General features: G+C 39.3%; 3 protein-coding genes across 5 annotated transcripts; 2 read left to right on the top strand and 1 right to left on the bottom strand.

The window, feature by feature from the left end:
• Nucleotides 1-379: 379 nt before the first annotated feature.
• LOC117596185 (antigen peptide transporter 2) lies at nucleotides 380-5,765 on the bottom strand. Its single transcript, XM_034300380.2, has 11 exons — nucleotides 4,830-5,765; nucleotides 4,637-4,751; nucleotides 4,326-4,456; nucleotides 3,965-4,170; nucleotides 3,456-3,653; nucleotides 3,037-3,165; nucleotides 2,760-2,948; nucleotides 2,081-2,254; nucleotides 1,637-1,796; nucleotides 1,385-1,521; nucleotides 380-1,300 (listed from the first exon to the last, which is right to left on the bottom strand). Exons 1-11 carry the CDS (start codon nucleotides 5,329-5,331, stop codon nucleotides 1,094-1,096), a joined length of 2,148 nt encoding a protein of 715 aa, XP_034156271.2. The 5' UTR covers nucleotides 5,332-5,765; the 3' UTR covers nucleotides 380-1,093.
• A 929-nt stretch (nucleotides 5,766-6,694) lies between these two features.
• Nucleotides 6,695-12,669, top strand: psmb13a (proteasome 20S subunit beta 13a). The gene is made up of 8 exons (XM_026932358.3): nucleotides 6,695-6,860; nucleotides 7,144-7,237; nucleotides 7,373-7,470; nucleotides 8,414-8,554; nucleotides 8,746-8,861; nucleotides 8,940-8,998; nucleotides 11,597-11,748; nucleotides 12,369-12,669. Exons 1-8 carry the CDS (start codon nucleotides 6,799-6,801, stop codon nucleotides 12,478-12,480), a joined length of 834 nt encoding a protein of 277 aa, XP_026788159.1. The 5' UTR covers nucleotides 6,695-6,798; the 3' UTR covers nucleotides 12,481-12,669.
• Nucleotides 12,670-14,225: 1,556 nt separating this feature from the next.
• Nucleotides 14,226-17,214, top strand: LOC113537507 (proteasome subunit beta type-8). Of its 3 annotated transcripts, none has more exons than XM_026932007.3 (7): nucleotides 14,226-14,313; nucleotides 14,571-14,761; nucleotides 15,234-15,375; nucleotides 15,532-15,643; nucleotides 15,848-15,977; nucleotides 16,576-16,780; nucleotides 17,031-17,214. In XM_026932007.3, the coding sequence occupies exons 2-7, from the start codon at nucleotides 14,615-14,617 to the stop codon at nucleotides 17,117-17,119; spliced, it is 825 nt and encodes a 274-aa protein (XP_026787808.1). In that variant the 5' UTR covers nucleotides 14,226-14,313; nucleotides 14,571-14,614; the 3' UTR covers nucleotides 17,120-17,214. The 3 variants fall into 3 exon arrangements, with proteins under 3 accessions (XP_026787808.1, XP_026787810.1, XP_034156192.1); XM_026932009.3 differs by having other exon boundaries at nucleotides 14,248-14,313; nucleotides 14,612-14,761; XM_034300301.2 differs by lacking the exon at nucleotides 14,226-14,313 and adding an exon at nucleotides 14,400-14,499 and having other exon boundaries at nucleotides 14,612-14,761.
• The last annotated feature ends 2,188 nt before the right edge of the window (nucleotides 17,215-19,402 follow it).

Below are 19,402 nucleotides of genomic sequence, written 5' to 3'. Positions count from 1 at the left end.
TGTTTTTCCTGTATTTGCAGGGAAAAATACTTGCACGATTTTGACCAGCAGAGGGCAGCAATAGGTCATTTTGTGTTTTGAAGAACTAAAATCACAAACACAAAACAAGCTTTAAAACCTTCACATCTGAACAACACACACACACACACACACTTGAAGGTTCTTTGTAGAACCCTACAACAAAGTGTTTCCCTGTCAGGGAGTGTTCCAAGCAGAATAATTAAGAGGAATGTAAGTAAGAAACAATACCAAATATTCATTATGGAAGTGTCAGAGTGACTTTTCGTAAAGCAAAAGTAATACATACTAACAGGGTAAAAAGTAATATTGGGGACAGGTGGGAAAAAAAACATGAAATACAACTGAATAAAATCAAACATTCATAAAAATGAGAATTTATTGAAGAATTTTTAATTGGGAGAAGAGATTGGCCAGCTAAGGTGCAGCTATAACAGTCATTGAGCTTTTACAAATGAACTATTGTTATACAGAGACAGAAATATTCATTTTTGCAGAGTAAGTTTTAGTAATAGATATGTTCTGTATCGTCAGCCTATATTCACGCTAAAACAAGACAAAACTCCAGAACACACCATGATGTGATTTTATAATGAGCAGACATTTTAATGCTGTCACTAGTAATAAATGTTAAACTGTTAATTAAAACACTTAATTTCTGTCTGTATGTTTTCTTGTTTGTTTTCTATCAGGTGATGTATCAGGTGATTAGATGTTATTTCTAATAAAAAAAACTACAAATACAAACTACAAATGATCAAATCTGGTGTATTTTTGTTGTGTTTTGCTTTAGTGGAGGAAAATTCACTACTCCAATATTGTCCATTCATATAAATAAATCCCATTCAGAATCAGAAATATTGTATTTTTCACCATTATTTACAACACATAAAAATATACTTTTCGTACAGTATACTGACCAACTAAGATGAAAGTGTAGCTCAGAAAACATCTGAAACAATGTAGAATGCCAAAAAGATCTATTTCAATGTATGATTACGGTTGTACTGCATACTGATGGAGTGTCAGTGCCTCCAATTTTTAAAATTAGACTTGCAGGTCTTTTGGTTTCACATTAACTGTTAGTGTTATTTTCAGTAAAGAGTTTCTCTTTCAGTTTGTAGTAATGTCCCTCCTTCTCCATAAGTTCCTGATGACTGCCTTGCTCCACAATCACCCCCTGGTCAATCACAATAATCTGGTCTGCCTTCTCAATGGTCTTCAGCCTGTGTGCAATCACCAGTAAGGTCTGGTTGGGGCAGTTGGCCAGGGCTCGTTGGACCTGAGTAAACATTTTAAAGCTTGTTGTTACTGAGTTCTTCTGGATGCAGTCTGTATTTATGTGTGTATATGTGTGCATGTGTACCGTTTGTTCACTCTTAGGATCCAGAAAGCTTGTGATCTCATCCAGTAATATAACTTGCGGCTCTCTGATCAGAGCTCTGGCAATCGCAATGCGCTGCTTCTGACTGCTACCAAGAAGACTTCCTCGTTCACCTACATCTGAGAAACAAGGTTTATTCAAAAATCTTATTTTTCAATGTTCATCATTTATACCTTCTGTCGTACTGTATGTATAAGTCGTAATTAAATTCAACATCATTCTAGTGTATCTTACCTGTGTCATAACCTTTCTGTAACTGGCAGATGAATTCATGTGCATTGGCTTTGCGTGCTGCCTCCTCAATACTCTTGAGTGAACAGTCTGGCAATCCGTAAGCAATATTGTCCCGTATGGTACCGGCGAAGAGAACAGGCTCCTGGCCCACTGCAACAAGCTGCCAAATTATATAATTATACATGTGATTAATCTGATTAACATATTTTTCAGCATTATATAACTGTGAGTTAAATTATTGAAGCCAAGCTGTTGAAGTATTACTAACATCTATGCACAGTGTTACTATTTGTAAAGATATTACTAATATTGCTGCATTGAAAACAAAACTAAATGTGCAGATTTTATGACGGGCTGCTAGACTTTTTGTCAAACACCACAGCCCATGCTGACACAAAAATAAGAATGTGTTGCCAGCATGTTATGATAAATATCAGGCATTACGTTGCTGTGCAGGTATTTGTGCTGGTAGTTCTGCAGAGGCTGCCCATCTAGTAGGATCTTTCCTTGCTGAGGCTGGTAAAACCTCTGCAGCAGACTGACACAAGTGCTTTTCCCACCACCGGAAATCCCTACCAGGGCGGTCATTTTACCGGGTTTCAGCTCCAAACTGAAGTCCTGAACAAAACACAGAGACACCCAACAATTTGCTTGATGCATTACTCATTGTACTTGAAAGAGTGTGGAAATGTGTGAAAAATGCTGTCAGAACTGGCAGAAATATTGATTTTAAGTGTGTTGCAGGTGATAAGTAAGGAATAAATTGCAACAGGGCATGCTGTTATAGGAAAATAATCAATAGTCTCAAGATTGTTTTCCTATAACAGCACATCATGAAGTCTTTTATTCCTCTTATATCACAGCAATTAATATACATTTTATAAAAACTGTTTATGTGTAGCATCCACCCTACAATCCCTGTGTCAGTTCTTACCTAGCAGCTACTGTTACAGGAAACTAACCAACACCTTCTGACCAGTCAGAACCAAGCATTCAGTAACACTATATTCACAAATAAAACCTACACTAGAATTGTAGGTTTGCAAATTTAGCTGTTCAGCTCTTGACACATTAACAGCCAATAAGCTCATGCACCGTGTTATGGTCATGTTGTAATAAGCACCTCCAGCACATTGAAGTCAGGACGTGTTGGATAAGAGAAGGTGATGTTCTGGAAGCTGACGTGTCCCTTCAGTTCCTCTGGCTCCAGGGTCCCATCTGTGCTCACTTCAGGCTTGCGGTCCAGGTACTCAAACACCTTCCCAGCGGCACCCACAGAGTTCAGCATGTCTCCAAATATATAAATCAAAGTCTGAAAGGGATAAAGCAGTTTATTCGGTAAGGTTTTAGGTTCCAACTTGAGTATTTTTAAACCTTTTTTATTTACAAGGTGCACATACCCTAATGCTGTCCCCGAGATCTGAATGGTAGAGGATGAATGAGACCAGATTTCCCGTGGTCATCTGTCCATACGTTACAAACAGGCGACCATAGTATAACACAGCCACCTTCACTCCCAACTCTGTGAGCTGCGAACAACACACAGACATATACACATATAGAAATACATTTTCAAATGTAAATATATTTAGCAAGGGAGAGAAGCAAAGATTATATCACAAAAAAAAGTTGTCATATTACTGTACAAAAATGCTCTTTAACCTTAGCTAGCTAATTTGTATAATAGTCTATTGATATACTGAGGTATCATGAAAACTGTGCATGTGTCATGTGTCATAAAAATAGTACAAATTTAGATGTTTATTCTGATTTAGTTTGGATCTGGAATGTGACCCTGCAACGGAGGCTGTATACTCACCCTTCTTACCAGCAGGTACACTGCTCTGACTGTATCCCGCTGAGTCTTTATATTATGCGTATCCATCAGCCGCTCATCATAGCGACACTTCTCACTCTGCTTTGCGTTAAAGCTCTTTACTGTCCTGATGCCTGACACAGCCTCTCCTGCAGCATCATTTGCTCTTGCTATGGAGTCCTGCACTTTCTTTGAGAGTCTCTACAGGAAGCACAAGGGGGAAAAAATGATGATGAAATAAGATACATCTTAATGCTTTAACATTATCATAGCATTTTAATTGCTACTAAACTGTTTTGTGGAAAACAAGATTATAATTTAAATAACTAAAAAAAAGTAGTAGCTTGCTTGGGAAGAGGTGCAGCCCATTCTTACATTTCAAGTCAGTTATAAATAGTACCAGCACTAACACCCATGTGGAACACGAATGCAGAGCTTCATTTTGCTGGGAAATTGGTCCACATTTTACACCTAATGCCTATGTGTAGGTCTACAGACTATTTGGTCAGCACCTGGTAGTGTGTGTCATAGATGTTCTGTAGTAGTCCAGTCAAAGGCGTCTCCAACAGCGTCAGTACTGTGAGCTTCCAGGAGAGACTAAACATCAGGTACAGCATCCCCATGGTCTTAATCATGGTTCGCAGTAGGACGTTCACATTCAGGGCTACAGCTCGGGCCATGAGATTGGTGTCTGTGGACAGTCTGCTTGTGATGTCACCTGTAGAACAATACCACAAAGTCAGCTGAGCGTGATACTCCAAGAGAGTAGCAGAAGCAGAAGAATTCACACAACTTAATGAGAAGGCTTATTTCTCAATATGTTAGCATTTACTTATTAAAAACTGGTGGTGATAGGGATGCATAAAAGTCTACCTGTCTTTATAGTCTCAAAGAAGCCAATTTCCTGCTTAAGCAAGCAGCCGAAGAGTTGATGCTTCACTCGGCAAATAAAGCTGCCAATAGCACACAGGAAGAGACCTCCTCGGCAGCCTGCGCTGAAAGAGCTGAAGATGGATAGGAAACATTAAATAAAAGAATCTTCATTCTCGTAACATTGGAACATAGCACAGGTTAGGATACCGTTAGGAAATGTGGCCGTGCTGATGAATACTAGTTCTAGGATTAGTGTCGGTCACTCTAAAAGCTGACACAGAAGAATCCACAATGTCATGTCGTTTACTGACCTTCCAAAAGAGCAACATGTCATTAGGATTATTGTTGAAAGAAATTCATTCCAGCTGTACTCAGTCTGCAGGATATCGATCAACTTTCCTGTATAGAGTGGAATAAACATCTCACCTGAAAACACAAGAACATCTCACCTGAGCATGCATGCTTCATTCAAACATCATTCCCAATGACTGAGTTCTTACTTACAAAGGACAGCTAAGGCTAGGAAGCCAGATGCCCCGATTAAAAACAGGTAGTCAGGTTTGTAGAGGTGGATCACTCTCATGAAGAGCACTCGAGCTCTCTGCTTCTTCTCTTTGCTGCTGCTTTCCCCGTTAGACTCTGCGAAGAGCGTCTCCCAGAACAGGCATCCCAAAGCAGCAGCCACACTGCCGACCAGCCACATAGCAAACTTCTCCAGCGGCCAGCTGCCAAACACAGTTAAGCGACCTGTTTCATACACAGGAGGGAGAAAACAGTGGGCCAAAATCCAGCGCTTCATCAGCGGCCCTCTCACATCACTCCAGTAGAAGAGTGAGCAGAGCAATGAGCATCGCAGCACAGCCTCAGTCCACTGCCTCAGCAAGTCAGCTCCACCGTCCAGACTCCTCACCTCACCTCTCCACCGGCTGCCCAGCAAGTCCAGCACATAGACGAACACCAAATCCGTCAACACAAGAGCAAGAGCAGCCACCAAAACTTTGGCCATCTTGTAGCTTGTGGATGAACCGCTCAAGTGTCGCTATTAAACAGCGGCTTTTAATGGCGCCTCAGACTCAAAGCGCTTGTGTTTAGAAGTTAAGCGATTTCTTCAGCATGTATTTCCGCAGCTATCGGTCTAAATACAGGTTTTCCCCCGTCTTTCCCTTCACTCAGCTCTCACTGGAGGTTCACTTTCAATTTCATTTTCATTACAGGGGTTTTCCAGAATGCGATGCCAAATATTAACTGCTCACCAGCACATTATACGAGATCTAAAACTGACCTAACGTTTTGTGTGTTTTATTATTCTGCCATATACGAATTTGTGTATTTGTGTGTGTGTGTGTGTGTGTGTGTATATATATATATGTACGAGCTCTACCCTATTTTAAAATATTTTCAGCTTTCACCATGGGGAGGCGATAAACTTCACCTTTCTACTTAAAGCTCGAGCAAAACCTGTTCGCCTCAGTTCTGCCTAGCAACTGATGAGTCATCGTAAAGCCACACAAAGAAGTCTCACACTTCCTGTACATTTTCCATTTTTTTTCAGTTGTCTGTCTGTCTATCTATCTATCTATCTATTTTCTAACTACAATACACATGAATCCAAGCCAAGAGGCCATTGTACTGGCCTAATTATTTGGCTGGGTTTGGCTTTTTTTTTTTTTTTTGGTCAATCCTCCTAGTTTGCCCGTTACTGGCATAGTCTAGTCCTTCTGGTTTTGTTTGCATTAGTTCCTTTTAATACAACCTGCACTTGCATCCATGTACTGTATTCCATCCATCCATCCATCCATTTTCTTTACCCCTTATCCTCCTCAGTGTCACAGGGAGCCTGGAGCCTATCCCAGGGAACCCGGGGCACAAGGTGGGGGACACCCTGGATGGGGTGCCAACCCATCGCAGGGCACAATCACACACACACACACACACACACACACACACATACACGAAGGACAATTTAGAGATGCCAATTTGGCTTTGGACTGGGGAGGAAACTGGAGTACCCAGAGGAAACCCCTGAAGCATGGGAAGAGCATGCAAACTCCACACAAACAGGGTGGAGGCAAGGATCGAACCCCCAACCCCAACCCCGGAGGACAACCACTAAGCCACCATGCCCCCTGTACATGTATTACATTTGAATCATAATCACAGTACATGTATTTGTTATAGTTTATACTTGCTGGTAGACTTGACTCTCCTTTTGCTGCAAGCTTGCTTAAAAGACTATATAAATTTGCATAAGATTAATATAATTAATCTCATATATGCCAAACTCCCGATTTCTAAACTCCATGCAGCAGTTCAGAAGTACTAATTCCCAAATAAAAAAAAAAAAAAAAAAAAAAAACGAGGATCTGGCAACCCTGCACACAGGTTTACAGCGTCATCTATGGCCACGGAAATGTATCTGCATCCAAAACCAGCCTCTGTATGAAGACTTCAAGCTGCAAAGTTTCCTGTGGACATGGCACAGTTTCACGTATTTGAAGCACCTGTATCAGGTTTTAACTTCGAGAACTCGACAAGGTATGTTCAAACTGAACTGTTTACCTTTGGTGGTATTAGTGTGTGAAAAGCGCGATCAGGTTTTTGAAGAGCATCAACGTTTATCAAAAACGAAAGTAAAGTTTCACCGTTCCGTGATTCGATATAAAATCATGTTTTTAAATAAGACGGAGTAGTTTAGGACTACACTGAGAAACTAAAGTCAGATTTGGAGGAATGATGAAAACCGTATTGAAGGAGAAATGTAAAGAGGCTTTTCTGAGTAATGACTGCATTTGTCCTGATGCATTTCCTTGTCATTCAGAAATGTTTTATTGGAGAATGCTCTGGGTGAGGGGAAAAGCAAGGCGCCCAAACCTGTAAAGACTGGCACAACGATCGCAGGAGTGGTGTTTAAGGTAAATAGAGGAAAACTGTCCAAATAGGATGACATCTTAATGATCTAGTATCAGAAATATCCTGCTGTAAACCTTATCTGACGAAAACCTTGTGCGCGCGTGCCTGTGTGCATGTGTGTGTGTGTGTATTTGTAGGATGGTGTGGTCCTGGGAGCTGACACAAGGGCAACCTCCAGTGAAGTAGTTGCTGATAAAATGTGTGCCAAAATTCACTACATTGCTCCAAACATATAGTAAGTCGACCTCTGGAATTCATTAAACCTGGGGGTGGGGAGGATCCAATGGATCTGGAGCCTATCCCACAGGTGCAAGTCCATCACAGCATCATAAGTACACATTCATGCACTCATTCACATCTTGGGGGCAGTTTAGCATAGCCAGTCCACCTGTTGGAAGAGAGCAACTATTGGCAAGTTTTGTGGAGGTAAGAGGAAACCAGAGAACCAGTAGGAAACCCATACAGACACGGGGACATGTGAAACATGTGAAACACCACACAGACAATAACCTGAGCTAAGGATCCAGAACCAGAGACCCTGGAACTGTGTGGCATCAACATTACCCACTACACTATTGACTATGTTTACATGCACATCAATATTCCAATATTAATCAGAATTTGGCAATATTCTAATTAGTACTGAGTCACGTAAACACCACATTCAGATTAAGACAATATTCTTACTCCCCAAATTCTCATTCTCACTCCTGGAATATGTCTGTTTTAATCAGAAATTTGCTGCATGTAAACACCTTATTCAGAAAATCTACTAAAAGGAGATATATGCGCCTGCTCATTTCGCATGGAATTGTGGGTGCTAACAGATGCTTAGCTGTAGGCTAGATATTTAGGAATGGCAACTCAGGCATACTTACAACAACCATGTATACAGGAATATTCCGATGCCTGAAGGCATATAAACATCGTATTCGGAGTACGGCTGCATCAAGAATATAGACCTTAAACAGAATTTGATGTGCGTGTAAATGTAGTCATTGTGTCAGCCTCATTGGAATTCAGTTAAACAATATCAAAATAATAATAAAAAAATGCATCTTTATACAGCACAAATGTCTTAATTTGTTAAACATTATGCTATTATGGTAAGATAAAAATGGCACAGAAAGACAGAATGTAATGCATATATGTATTCATAGTTTTCTTATGTGTTTTAGTTGTTGCGGTGCGGGGACGGCGGCAGACACTTTTAAAACTACAGAATTGCTCTCTTCCAACCTCACCATTTTCTCCTTGAATAGCGAGAGGAACCCCAGAGTCACCATGGCGGCTCACATACTACAGGATATGCTCTTCAGGTAGGAATGAATATGTGCATCTGTGTTAGTGATGAGGTTTGTATTTTATGTATAATAGCTTTTCTTTCAGAGAGCTTTAGCACTGCATAATTTTTTACAGACACTATATGAAGGTCTTCTCATAAATTTCTACTAAGTGCAAGTTTTCTTGCTGCCATTTAATTGTTCATCATCTGGCTGTTATATTCCAGATATCGAGGTATGATTGGGGCAAATTTAATTCTAGGAGGGGTCGATTTCACAGGGAATCATCTCTACACAGTGGGACCCTTTGGGAGCATGGACAAGCGTCCATATCTCGCCATGGGTAAGCATGTGACATTCTCAACACAGAAATGTACATTATATTGCTCCTGTGCTAAATATATCAATGTTTTTTTTTCAGGATCTGGTGATTTAGCTGCTATGGGTATCCTGGAGGACAGATTTAAAGCCAATATGGAGGTAGCTGTTTGTTTTAAGATAAGATAAGATAAGATAGGATAATCATTTATTTGTCCCCAATGGGGAAATTTGCATTGTTACAGCAGCAGATATAAAGATATACTATAAAAAAAACTAAAAAAAATGTAAGTATAAAAAATATAATAGAGACAAACCAAGAATGCACAAAAACACAAACACACAACAGTATTAAAGTGACACTGCATTATTGCACTGTTCCCATGAGATGGGGGGGGGTTACCAAAGATTTACTTTCCAGTTAGTACCAGAGATTTATTGTCCAGTTAAGTGGTGGGGTCTGCTGGGAGCAGTGCTGGTTGTACAGTCTCACAGCAGCAGGGAGGAAGGACCTGCGATACCGCTCGTTCACACACTTGGGGTGGAGCAGCCTGTCACTAAAGGAGCTGCCCAGTGTCACCAGAGTCTCATGCATGGGGTGGAAGTTGTTCTCCAGCATACGTGATAGCTTGGCCATCATCCTCCTTTCTCCCACCACCTGCACTGGGTCAGGAGTGCATCCCACGACAGAGCTGGCCCTCTTTATGATTTTATCCAGTCTCTCCCTGTCTGCAGCAGAGATACCACTACCTCAAATAACCCTATAAAAGATAGCAGATGCCACCACAGAGTCAAAAAAAGTCTTAAGAAGTGCTCCCTGCACTCCAAAAGACCTAAGTCTCCTCAGCAGGTACAATCTGCTCTGTCCTTTCTTGTAGAATGCAGTGGAGTTGTCCGTCCAGTCCATTTTATTGTTGAGGTGAACACCCAGGTACTTATATGAGTCCACTGTCTCAATGTCCATTCCCTGGATGTTCACCGGTGTCGGGGGTAAATGTCTGTGTCTGCGAAAATCCACCACCAGCTCTTTGGTCTTGCTGCCATTGATCTGGAGGCAGTTCCGCTGGCACCAGACTACAAAGTCCTGGATCAGTTCTCTGTCCTCCACAGTGATGAGGCCGACGATTGCAGAGTCATCAGAGAACTTCTGCAGGTGACAGCCTGCTGTGTTGTATTTTGAAGCTAAAACAACAATAAAGACAGCTTAAATAACAATAAGAAAATATTTATGGACCTTCACTATTTGGCCAAAGGTTTGTTGACATCTGACCATAACACTCGTTGAATGTCCCGTTCCAGATTTAGTCCCAATTTGCTGTTACAAAAACATCCACTCTTCTGGGAAGGCTTTCCACTAGATTTTGGAACATGGCTGTGGGGATTTGTGTTCATTCAGTCACAAGAGTGTTAGTGAGGCTGGGTACTGATGTTGAGAGAGGAGGCCTGGGGTGCAGTCGGTGTTCTAGTTCATCCCAAAGGTGTTCAGTGGGTTTGAGGTCAAGGCTCTGTGCAGGACACTCAAATTCTTCGACTCCGTCCTTGGCTGTAGCTGACAATCTGCAGCTGTGTTCAGTTCCTGCTTGTTACTGGGGCATTTGCCTTCAGTTTTGCCTTTAGAAAGTGAAATGCATGCTCAGTTGGATTCAGGTCGGGTGATTAACTTGGCCATTGCGCATCATTTCACTGTTGCCTTAAAAAAGGGCTGCTTTTGAAGTATGCTCCTTGAATACCGTCAAATGATTTTTGAAGCATTTGGCTGAATCTGAACAGATAATATATGCCTATACACTTCAAAATTTATCCTGCTGCTTTTGTCAGCAGTTACATCATCAGTAAATACAAGGGAACAAGTTCCACTGGCAACCATACATGCCTACAGCATAAGATGAGGTGGTATGCTTCAGATCATGAGCAGTTCCTTCCCTTTTCCATACTCTTCTTATCATTCTGATTGTTGATCTTTGTCTCGTCTGCCCATAGGATGTTGGTCCTGATGTTGGTCCAGAACTATATGTGATTTTTTTAGAGGTTTTTGGCAAACTCTAATCTGGTCTCGAACTCTAATCTGGTTCTTGATTGATTGTTGACTTTGACACAGATATGCCTAACTCCTGGAGGGTGTTCTTAAACAGGCCAACTGTTGTGAAGGGGTTTTTCTCCAGGGAAAGAATTCTTGTTATCCAACACAGTGGTTTTCCGTGGTCTTCTGGGTCTTCTGGTGTTTCTGAGCTCACCAGTGTGTTCTTTCTTTTTAAGCATGCACCCAATAGTTCATTTGGCCACCCCTAGTGTCTGTGATAGGTTTGGTTTGATTTTTTCAGCTGAACGATGGCTTGCTTTACTTGCAATGGCTGCTCTTTGGACTTTATATTGGGATTTGACAGCAACTAATTCCAAATGGAAATGCCACACTTAAAATCAACCCTAGACCTTTTATCTGCTTATTTGTAAATGAAATAATGACTGAATGACACATACCTGGCACAGAACAGCTCAGCAACTAATTGTCCAGTTACTTTTGGGCCCTTGAAAAATGGGGACCATATATAATGTGCTGTTATTCCTACACCATTCACACGATTTGGATGTAAATACCCAAACATTAAAGCTAAAGGTCAGCACTAATATCCATTATTTAATTTCAACTTCAATATACTGTGGTAGACAGCTAAAAGAACATATAACAAATAACTTTGTCAGTGTTAAAATAGTTATGGACTTGACTGTATATATTATTTGCATTTTCATTCTGTCATCCAGCTAGATGAGGCTAAGGCATTGGTGCGTGATGCGATCCATTCGGGCATCATGAGTGATCTTGGTTCAGGTCACAATATAGACCTGTGTGTGATCACCAGACAAGGGGTTGATTACATCAGACCTTATCAGGAGTCTGAATACAAGGACACAAGGTGAGACGAATAAATTCCTACTTAAACATTTTTTTTGTATATATAAAACGTTATACTCCAGTAGTTATTATCTTTAACATTTAGGGCTTGGCAGAGATTTACATTAGTCTTAGTCTTAGCTTATTTTCAATGCCTAAAGTTAGTTGACTAGTTAGGAGCCTAATATTTTGATGCTTGTTTAAGCCATCGATACTAGATGCAAAAAAGAAGATTAAATAGGCCTATATATGTATATATATATATATATATATATATATATATATATATATATATATATATATATATATATATATACATACAGTATATATTAGGAAGGCCACTTTATTAGGAACACCTTACACCTGCACACCAGTTATGTAATCAGCCAATCATGTGGCAGCAGCACAATGCATAAAATCTTGCAGATACAGGTCAAGAGCTTCAGTTAATGTTCACATCACAATGGGGAAAAATGTGGTCTCTCTGACTTAATCACGTCATGGTTGTTGGTGCCAGATAGGCGGGTTTGTGTATTTCAGAAACTGCTGATCTCATGGGAATTTCACACACACAACAGTCTCTGGAGTTATGGAGTAAAAAATTCGCTCTGTCTGCATGTGTGTATTTCTCTTTCTTTTTAGAAAGGAGAAGTATAAGTATAAGCAAGGTACAACCCCAGTTTTGACAGAGAATGTGGTTCGTCTGGAGCTGGAGCTACTGCACGAGACAGTTCAGTCTATGGAAACAGCCTGAGCTAAGAAAACACAATCAGTCATGTTGTGTGTGTTTCAGCCCACCATTTAGTACCATAATCAATACTTTTGTTAATGATTATTGATATAATGGTATTGTAATAAATACATGATGTCCTGGGATCATTTTTATTTCATTTTTATGGCTGCAAAATACATTGATACATACTTTTGTCAAAGACAAATTGTTAATTATTAAAATTTTAATGAAATGTACTAAAGTGTGCTGTGATGAATTGAGAATTGTTCAAATGAATTTAATACAAATTAATTCAAATATAATGAATGCCACACTCAAAGCCAGTGTAGGCTACCGTCTACCACACTTCTTCATACAATATCTTTGTCATATCAAAGTTGGAGACAAGATGAGTACAGTTCAATTAATATGTTATTAAAACAAGTTTTAAATATATATTTTTTTATTTAACTAACTACAGTTAGGTGGATTGACTTCAAATATTTAGTACTTCTTGGTTGCTGGTTTTGGCATCAAAATATCTTTTGATTTTTGCAGCACACAGTAAAACATTAAAACTAGCAAAACTTACCTTTTCCTTTTATAGTCAGATGTATAGCCTCTATCCAGCAACAATCATCCTTGACTGAATAAATACATTATCTAAATTTAAAATGAAGCATTTTTCTAAGAAACTACATGATAATTTTTTTTAACATTAAGAAGTTGCTGTTCACATTAACTAAAGGTAGGGGATCTACTCTCTTCTGTGCAATTTACAGGAATTTTTAACACTGGAGATGTGTTACATATAAGTAACACATTTAATGTAAAAAGATTTATTTTGCAATGTTTTACGATTTCCTACATTGCATACAATGCTTTTCAACTACCTCCTGATAGTGGCACGAGTGGGATTTAGCCCTTGCTTCATCTCTACCTAAAAAGAGTGGTGCAACAGGACTTTAGTTTTTTAGTCTGTCTAGCCTTTAGTTTTTAGTCTGTCTAGTTCTCTCACGTCCTCACACTCTGCTCAGACAGGTCAGGTTCCTAAGTTTAAGCTTTAACGCTAATACTGCCATCGTCGACATTTTGTCATCTCATAGTTTGCTAAAGAGCCAAGTCGATTATTGGCTGTTACTCAGCACGACGGCATTGCATCGGCTTATAACAGCATTCCATTCTGGATCTTTGAGTCCAGCTGTCCCCCCTACATCTATGCTGGATTTCTCATTAATATGACATTAAACATTACTAGAAAATGGAGAGTGAGAAAAGAAGCTCTTGCTCTTTAGTTTTTAGAAACTACCAGTGAGACCTGGTTGTTATCACTTATGTCTGAATTTTTTTTCTCCTACTGAACACCATTGTAACTGTGCTAGCAATAACAGTGTCCCCCAGTGATGTCGGCGTGGCACACAACCTCTAACGTCTCACATGAACAAACAAAATACAACACTGTCCACATTTGCACCAGAGTCCCTAAAGTACATCATAAATATTTCTACACAAACATATTTAATATATTTCAGGGTCAAGCATTTATTTAATTCCTGCTTATGTGGCTCATGTGGCCTTGTCTATATTGCCACTGTCTTACAAACAAAATGAGTGAGGCAAAAACATAAATGGATTATAAATAAATGTGTCAGTTTATGAGAAAAAAACTTGGTTATCAATGCTCATGCATCATATTATTAACTACATTTCTGAAACATAAAAATAGCTACAAAAGCTGTGTAGATGATTTACCACCACAGTGGAATATACTGTACAGCACAAAGCGCGATGTTAAAGAAGTCACAGCGCCACCTGCAGGCAGGAAGTCTTCCTGAACACTGATGAGGTGACAAGACCAGCGCTTTCACTGGACAGGTATGAGGACTTTTTCTTCTTCAAAACTCACTTTTGTAACTTTCATGTGCAAAGGAAAAAATACAAGCGGGAAGGTTTGTCGGTGTTTGACAATTTTATGGAGATACTTCAATAAATACGGTAAAACAACCTAGTCATAAGCGAAAGTAAAATAAAGCAGCATCGTTTGAGCTTTCGGTTTCGAAAGTAAGTGGACGGTTTTGTTCAGACATATGGACATATCATATTTCACAAAGTCTGTTTTTTTTTTCTTTCAGGAATTTGCTTTTTTTTATTCATTATTCATCGTTTTAAACAGAGCATGGCCCTTTTGGAAGTGAGTGGATCCTCGTCTCATTCCGGACTCGGCTCTCAGTTCGCCTCAAACCGGATGCAGTTTGTTGATCGACTGAGCCACTACAGCTTTGGGACAAAATGTCAGGAATTTGCTGTACCAGTTGGGGTTGATGTAAGCACTACGTTTTTTTTTTTTTTTAAATTGATATTTCTTTCCTTTCTTTGTCCAGTCGCCTATACTACAGTGAATGTGGGAAGAACCAATGTCTATAATGTCTTCCTTAATGGTGTTCTCTCTTACAGCCAAGTCACTCTGATTAATGCGTGTTCAACTATTTACCTGAAATTTATATTCCACCTAACAACAGCAGTCCTGCTTTATTCCTAATGAGCTTTAAGTCAGTCACTCCTGACTTGGTATAGCATACAAAACCTTGTGTTACATTTAAGACATTGTCTCAAGGTCTAGGCTGTATAGAAAAGTAGCTTACATGACTGAAATAAAGGCAATGACACCAATAAGCACTAGCCTATAGACAAGCATTCATCACATCACTCATCGCATACTGAGTATATATAAACTCTCTGTACCCCCAATGTATTGACGGCAGTCATACAAATAAATGTTCTTCCTCGTGTTTCAGCCGTCAGCCTTTCTGAAATCATGTAGTTGTGATGATGGGATATCAATAGACTTGAACCACGGCACCACGACACTGGCTTTTAAGTTCCGCCATGGCGTCATTGTAGCCGTCGACTCCAGGGCCTCAGCTGGACGCTATATTGGTAAGCATGCTCACATCTCATCAACATGAAGTACATTCACGTAAAGGCAGATCCTCAGAGTCCAGAATGATGCAGTGTACAAATCAACAAATTATATCATAATCCTAAATAGCTTTTTTAACCTTACTGTCAGTGTTTTTTGTGTGTGTTTATTAGCTTCAAAGGAGGCGAATAAGGTGATCGAGATCAACCCTTACCTGCTGGGCACCATGTCTGGTAGTGCAGCAGACTGTCAGTATTGGGAGAGGCTTCTGGCTAAGGAGTGCAGGTCTGTCTTAGCAAAATCTGAAGAGGTGGAGTGAATCCCCAACAGGATAAAGTTACCATTCTGTGTATATGAAGCGCATTAAACATGCCCAAGCATAGCTGGCACATCTTGTAGCCTTTACTATTGTAGAGTACAGCCATGAGGATTAACAAATAACACATTACTAACATGCTGTCTGTGTGTGTGTTTTATGTATGTCCTCAGGCTTTACCAGCTCCGTAACAAACAGAGGATCTCAGTGTCTGCAGCTTCTAAGCTGCTGTCCAACATGATGCTTGGTTATAGAGGCATGGGCCTGTCTATGGGTAGCATGATCTGTGGCTGGGACAAGAAGGTAGAGTTAACTTCAGCACTTGATGTTTTTTTTTTAACTTCACTGTCCATTCACCTTGAAGTAGCTGTTCAAGTACATTGTTCTGTTTCTGTGTTTCATCAATCAAATTAAATATGGCATAAATACTTATTTTTTGACATTTTTAATCATAGTATGTGCAGGCCTTGCACCTCAATAGTTCCAACCACACCTAACATACTTGAACAGACTGAACTGACACAAAAATATAGTAAATAAGAATCTATTTTGTTCTAGAGCATGCAGTTTATCAACTAGTTATTGCTTCACCAAGTATTACGGCTGAGTCGAGCTTGCTCTTGATAATCTTAACCCCACTTTTACTGTGTCTGCCAGTAATATATACAAATGATCTGTCATGAGCATTTTTATCTATCTTCCAATACTACACAACTTGCTACCTACCTAACTACCCCATGATCACAGGGGGCACACTACATAGAATAAACAGGCTCATTCAAAGCAATTTGATTCCATTTATGTGTATGTTATCTAAGTCATTTAAGTAACATAAATATCACTTTTTGTTTTTAGTTGTTAAAATTCCTACAAACGTGCATATTTGTGTTGGCACCTGCAGGGTCCTGGTCTGTATTATGTCGATGACAACGGAACACGTCTCTCAGGGAAGATGTTTTCCACGGGCTGTGGGAACAGCTATGCATATGGGGTGATAGACAGTGGCTACCATGAGGATATGACTGTGGAAGAGGCTTATGAGCTTGGCCGCCGTGGTATTGCTCACGCCACACACAGAGACGCCTACTCTGGTGGAGTTGTGAACCGTAAGTGATATCCATCCATTTACATACTTAAACCTTTTTTTAATAATAATAAAAAAAAAGTATATGCACGTACATTTGGTGTTCAGAAGCATGGCACTGGTTAGTGATTTTGTGGCTAAATAAATATGATTGGTTAGGATTTGTACATTATATTGTGCAATAAATATCCAAAAGTGCTCTCTCAATGCTCTCTGTGTGTTTATGCTAATGTCTGATTTTCAGTTAAACTGTTTTTTTAATACCTTCTTAGTCTATCACATGAAGGAGGACGGTTGGATTAAGGTGTGCAAGGAGGACGTATCAGATCTAATCCATCAGTACAGGAAGGGAATGTTCTGAACCCACAGATTATTTTATACTCACACACTAATACTGTATCTGACACAATTCATTAATGGAAAATAAAGCTGGCTTTCAAACCAAACACTAAATGATTTGTTTCTTTTTTGACAGTAAGTGATTCTGTAGCTGTGACCCCTAACATGTAACATAGCTGAGCATAAGGTAAAGTGTATAAGAAAAGACTTTCCTTTTCAACACACTGACAAATAAGTATATGGATATCAAAACTGCTCCTGAATTACTTCTGTGATGTCCATGCAAGTTAACTACACTTATTTTTTTAGATAAAAATAAATATCTATATACTATAGATACTATATCTACTATACTATGTCCTTGTTGTTATTTAAAGTGGTGATGTATATCACCTAGAGTATTGATATCCTCTGTACATTAATCGCTTTATTCACTGAGTGTGATATGCTGTGATTTTTAGTCACAGACTGTGATATGCTTTGATTTGTGCTACCAAAATTGGTCACCCCACTGAACATTTTCCTGGGGTTGCCTTTGGGTAAATGTGGGTAAGTGATAAAATCTATCGAGCTTAGATAACTACAAAGATGAATTTGAGTTTTTTATACTTCTATATTTCTAAAAGTGTGACAAATATTACTAAAATGTAAAAAAGAACCAACAACATTGTGTCATGACCAAAATAGAATAAAATAATGCAAATAACAAGATTAAATAATACAGTAAAACACACAAAACAGATTAAAGGTTTGTGTTACAAATACAGGTAACTTATATGTAAGGTTTTCTGGTATGTAGTGTACCAGGTTGATACCAGACCAGACCAGAAGATAATGTCAGTATAAAATAATGTGGTGGGGAATTGAGTTTCAATAACTTTAAAATGAATTATACCGATGTGAACAGCATCTATTAATATAGACTGTCAGTCCATCAATATAGAACAATATAGACTACTCTCATTCAAAAATATTGGTGAGCGAAAGAGAATATGCAAAAGAAAATATCCTACAGACCCCTGGTTTTGTTACAATAATAAGATTTCTTCTACAAGTCAACAAAAATAAAATGGTGGCCTGTTTAAATCATACAGTGTTGTATACTGTATATTGTTTGCTTTTATCAGTATTATAACAGCTGTGGTAATCTGTTGCTACAGACCCAGTAGAGACAAACAGGAAAATCAGTAACTTGGTACTTTCATGCGTGGGTACTGTACTTTAGAAAGAGAACATGTTTGCTCTGGTAGACGCCGTTTCCAAACTACAGAACCAATATCAACATCTTCATGGCCTTCCTCACATTCTGCTACTCAAATTCTGACTATACAAACAAACAACTTTTGTTTAAACCTTTGCTTATATTTCTTCAATGGTGTAGTCTGATCCATGATCCAAGATGGTGTAAACCTTCAGTTGTCTCCTGTCTCTATTTCCATAATATCTTTGTTATGGGACTAGCAAGACAAGATCACCTTTGGGGAGGTTTTTCTTCATGGGGGACATCCAAGCTCTGGCGGTTGGATATCTTGCATGTACTTCTTACACTTCCTGTGTGATGCCAGAGGCAGAGCCTAACACACCTCTACTGCTCTGTATCATCTCAAACTGCTTGATTCATCCTGATGCTCTACTGCTGCCATGTTCCTTGTGTTTCTTCATCTAGACTTATGTGCTGTGACTTACCTTGGTACTTTCAGTTCTGAGAAATAGCGTTTAAAACTCACATGCTTATTTCAGTAGATAATCTCACATGATTGCAGCCATACTGCACCTCAGAGAAAAGGCAGCAGTAATCATAAAGACTGTTGTGTGCTCATCCCAGAACTACTACTAATAAATATGCATGGTGCCACCCAAACAAGGATGGTTTTTAACTTTCTACTGTAATTCTCTTTATTTGGGGTTGCCTAAGACTGCTCTAGATCGCCTGCAAATGGTGCAAAATGAAGCGGCCAGACTTTTTACTGGCACTATGAAGCGTGAGCCGGCAGGTTCAATAATAACCAATCCCCTGCTTAGTCTCTTTACCTTGCTTGTCAGGGATTCATTTCTGTAGCTAGTTCAACACTGCCATGTCTTTAAAAAGGTTACTATGCCCAATATACTATAACATGTTCCAATGCATAATAAATTAATTGCTACATTTTTTCCAAAACACACGTGTTGGAAATAACATTTGGCGTTTTGTAGTACGCTGTCATCAGGACTGTCCACATTGACCACAATATGAAATTAATATTCTGTAATGTTTAGTAATCTCTGTAAAGACACTGCTAAAAAGTTGTGTAAGAAAACACCACAG

The sequence above is a fragment of the Pangasianodon hypophthalmus genome, chromosome 26 (genome assembly GCF_027358585.1).
Source record: "Pangasianodon hypophthalmus isolate fPanHyp1 chromosome 26, fPanHyp1.pri, whole genome shotgun sequence".
Taxonomy (NCBI): Eukaryota; Metazoa; Chordata; class Actinopteri; order Siluriformes; family Pangasiidae; genus Pangasianodon; species Pangasianodon hypophthalmus.
Note: the sequence above shows the minus strand (reverse complement) of the source record. Positions and strands in the feature narration are given on the sequence as shown.

Excerpts from the sequence above, each read along its gene's own strand:
- LOC113537507 (XM_026932007.3), top strand. The coding sequence starts at position 14,615 with ATGGCCCTTTTGGAAGTGAGTGGATCCTCGTCTCATTCCGGACTCGGC. Across the intron at positions 15,644-15,847 it reads CTTCTGGCTAAGGAGTGCAG|GCTTTACCAGCTCCGTAACA; the intron begins GTCTGTCTTAGC and ends GTATGTCCTCAG. Across the intron at positions 16,781-17,030 it reads CTCTGGTGGAGTTGTGAACC|TCTATCACATGAAGGAGGAC; the intron begins GTAAGTGATATC and ends ATACCTTCTTAG.
- psmb13a (XM_026932358.3), top strand. The coding sequence starts at position 6,799 with ATGGCACAGTTTCACGTATTTGAAGCACCTGTATCAGGTTTTAACTTC. Across the intron at positions 6,861-7,143 it reads AACTTCGAGAACTCGACAAG|AAATGTTTTATTGGAGAATG; the intron begins GTATGTTCAAAC and ends CTTGTCATTCAG. Across the intron at positions 11,749-12,368 it reads TCTGAATACAAGGACACAAG|AAAGGAGAAGTATAAGTATA; the intron begins GTGAGACGAATA and ends CTTTCTTTTTAG.
- LOC117596185 (XM_034300380.2), bottom strand. The coding sequence starts at position 5,331 with ATGGCCAAAGTTTTGGTGGCTGCTCTTGCTCTTGTGTTGACGGATTTG. Across the intron at positions 4,171-4,325 it reads CTTTGAGACTATAAAGACAG|GTGACATCACAAGCAGACTG; the intron begins GTAGACTTTTAT and ends ATTGTTCTACAG. Across the intron at positions 2,949-3,036 it reads ATCTCGGGGACAGCATTAGG|ACTTTGATTTATATATTTGG; the intron begins GTATGTGCACCT and ends TATCCCTTTCAG.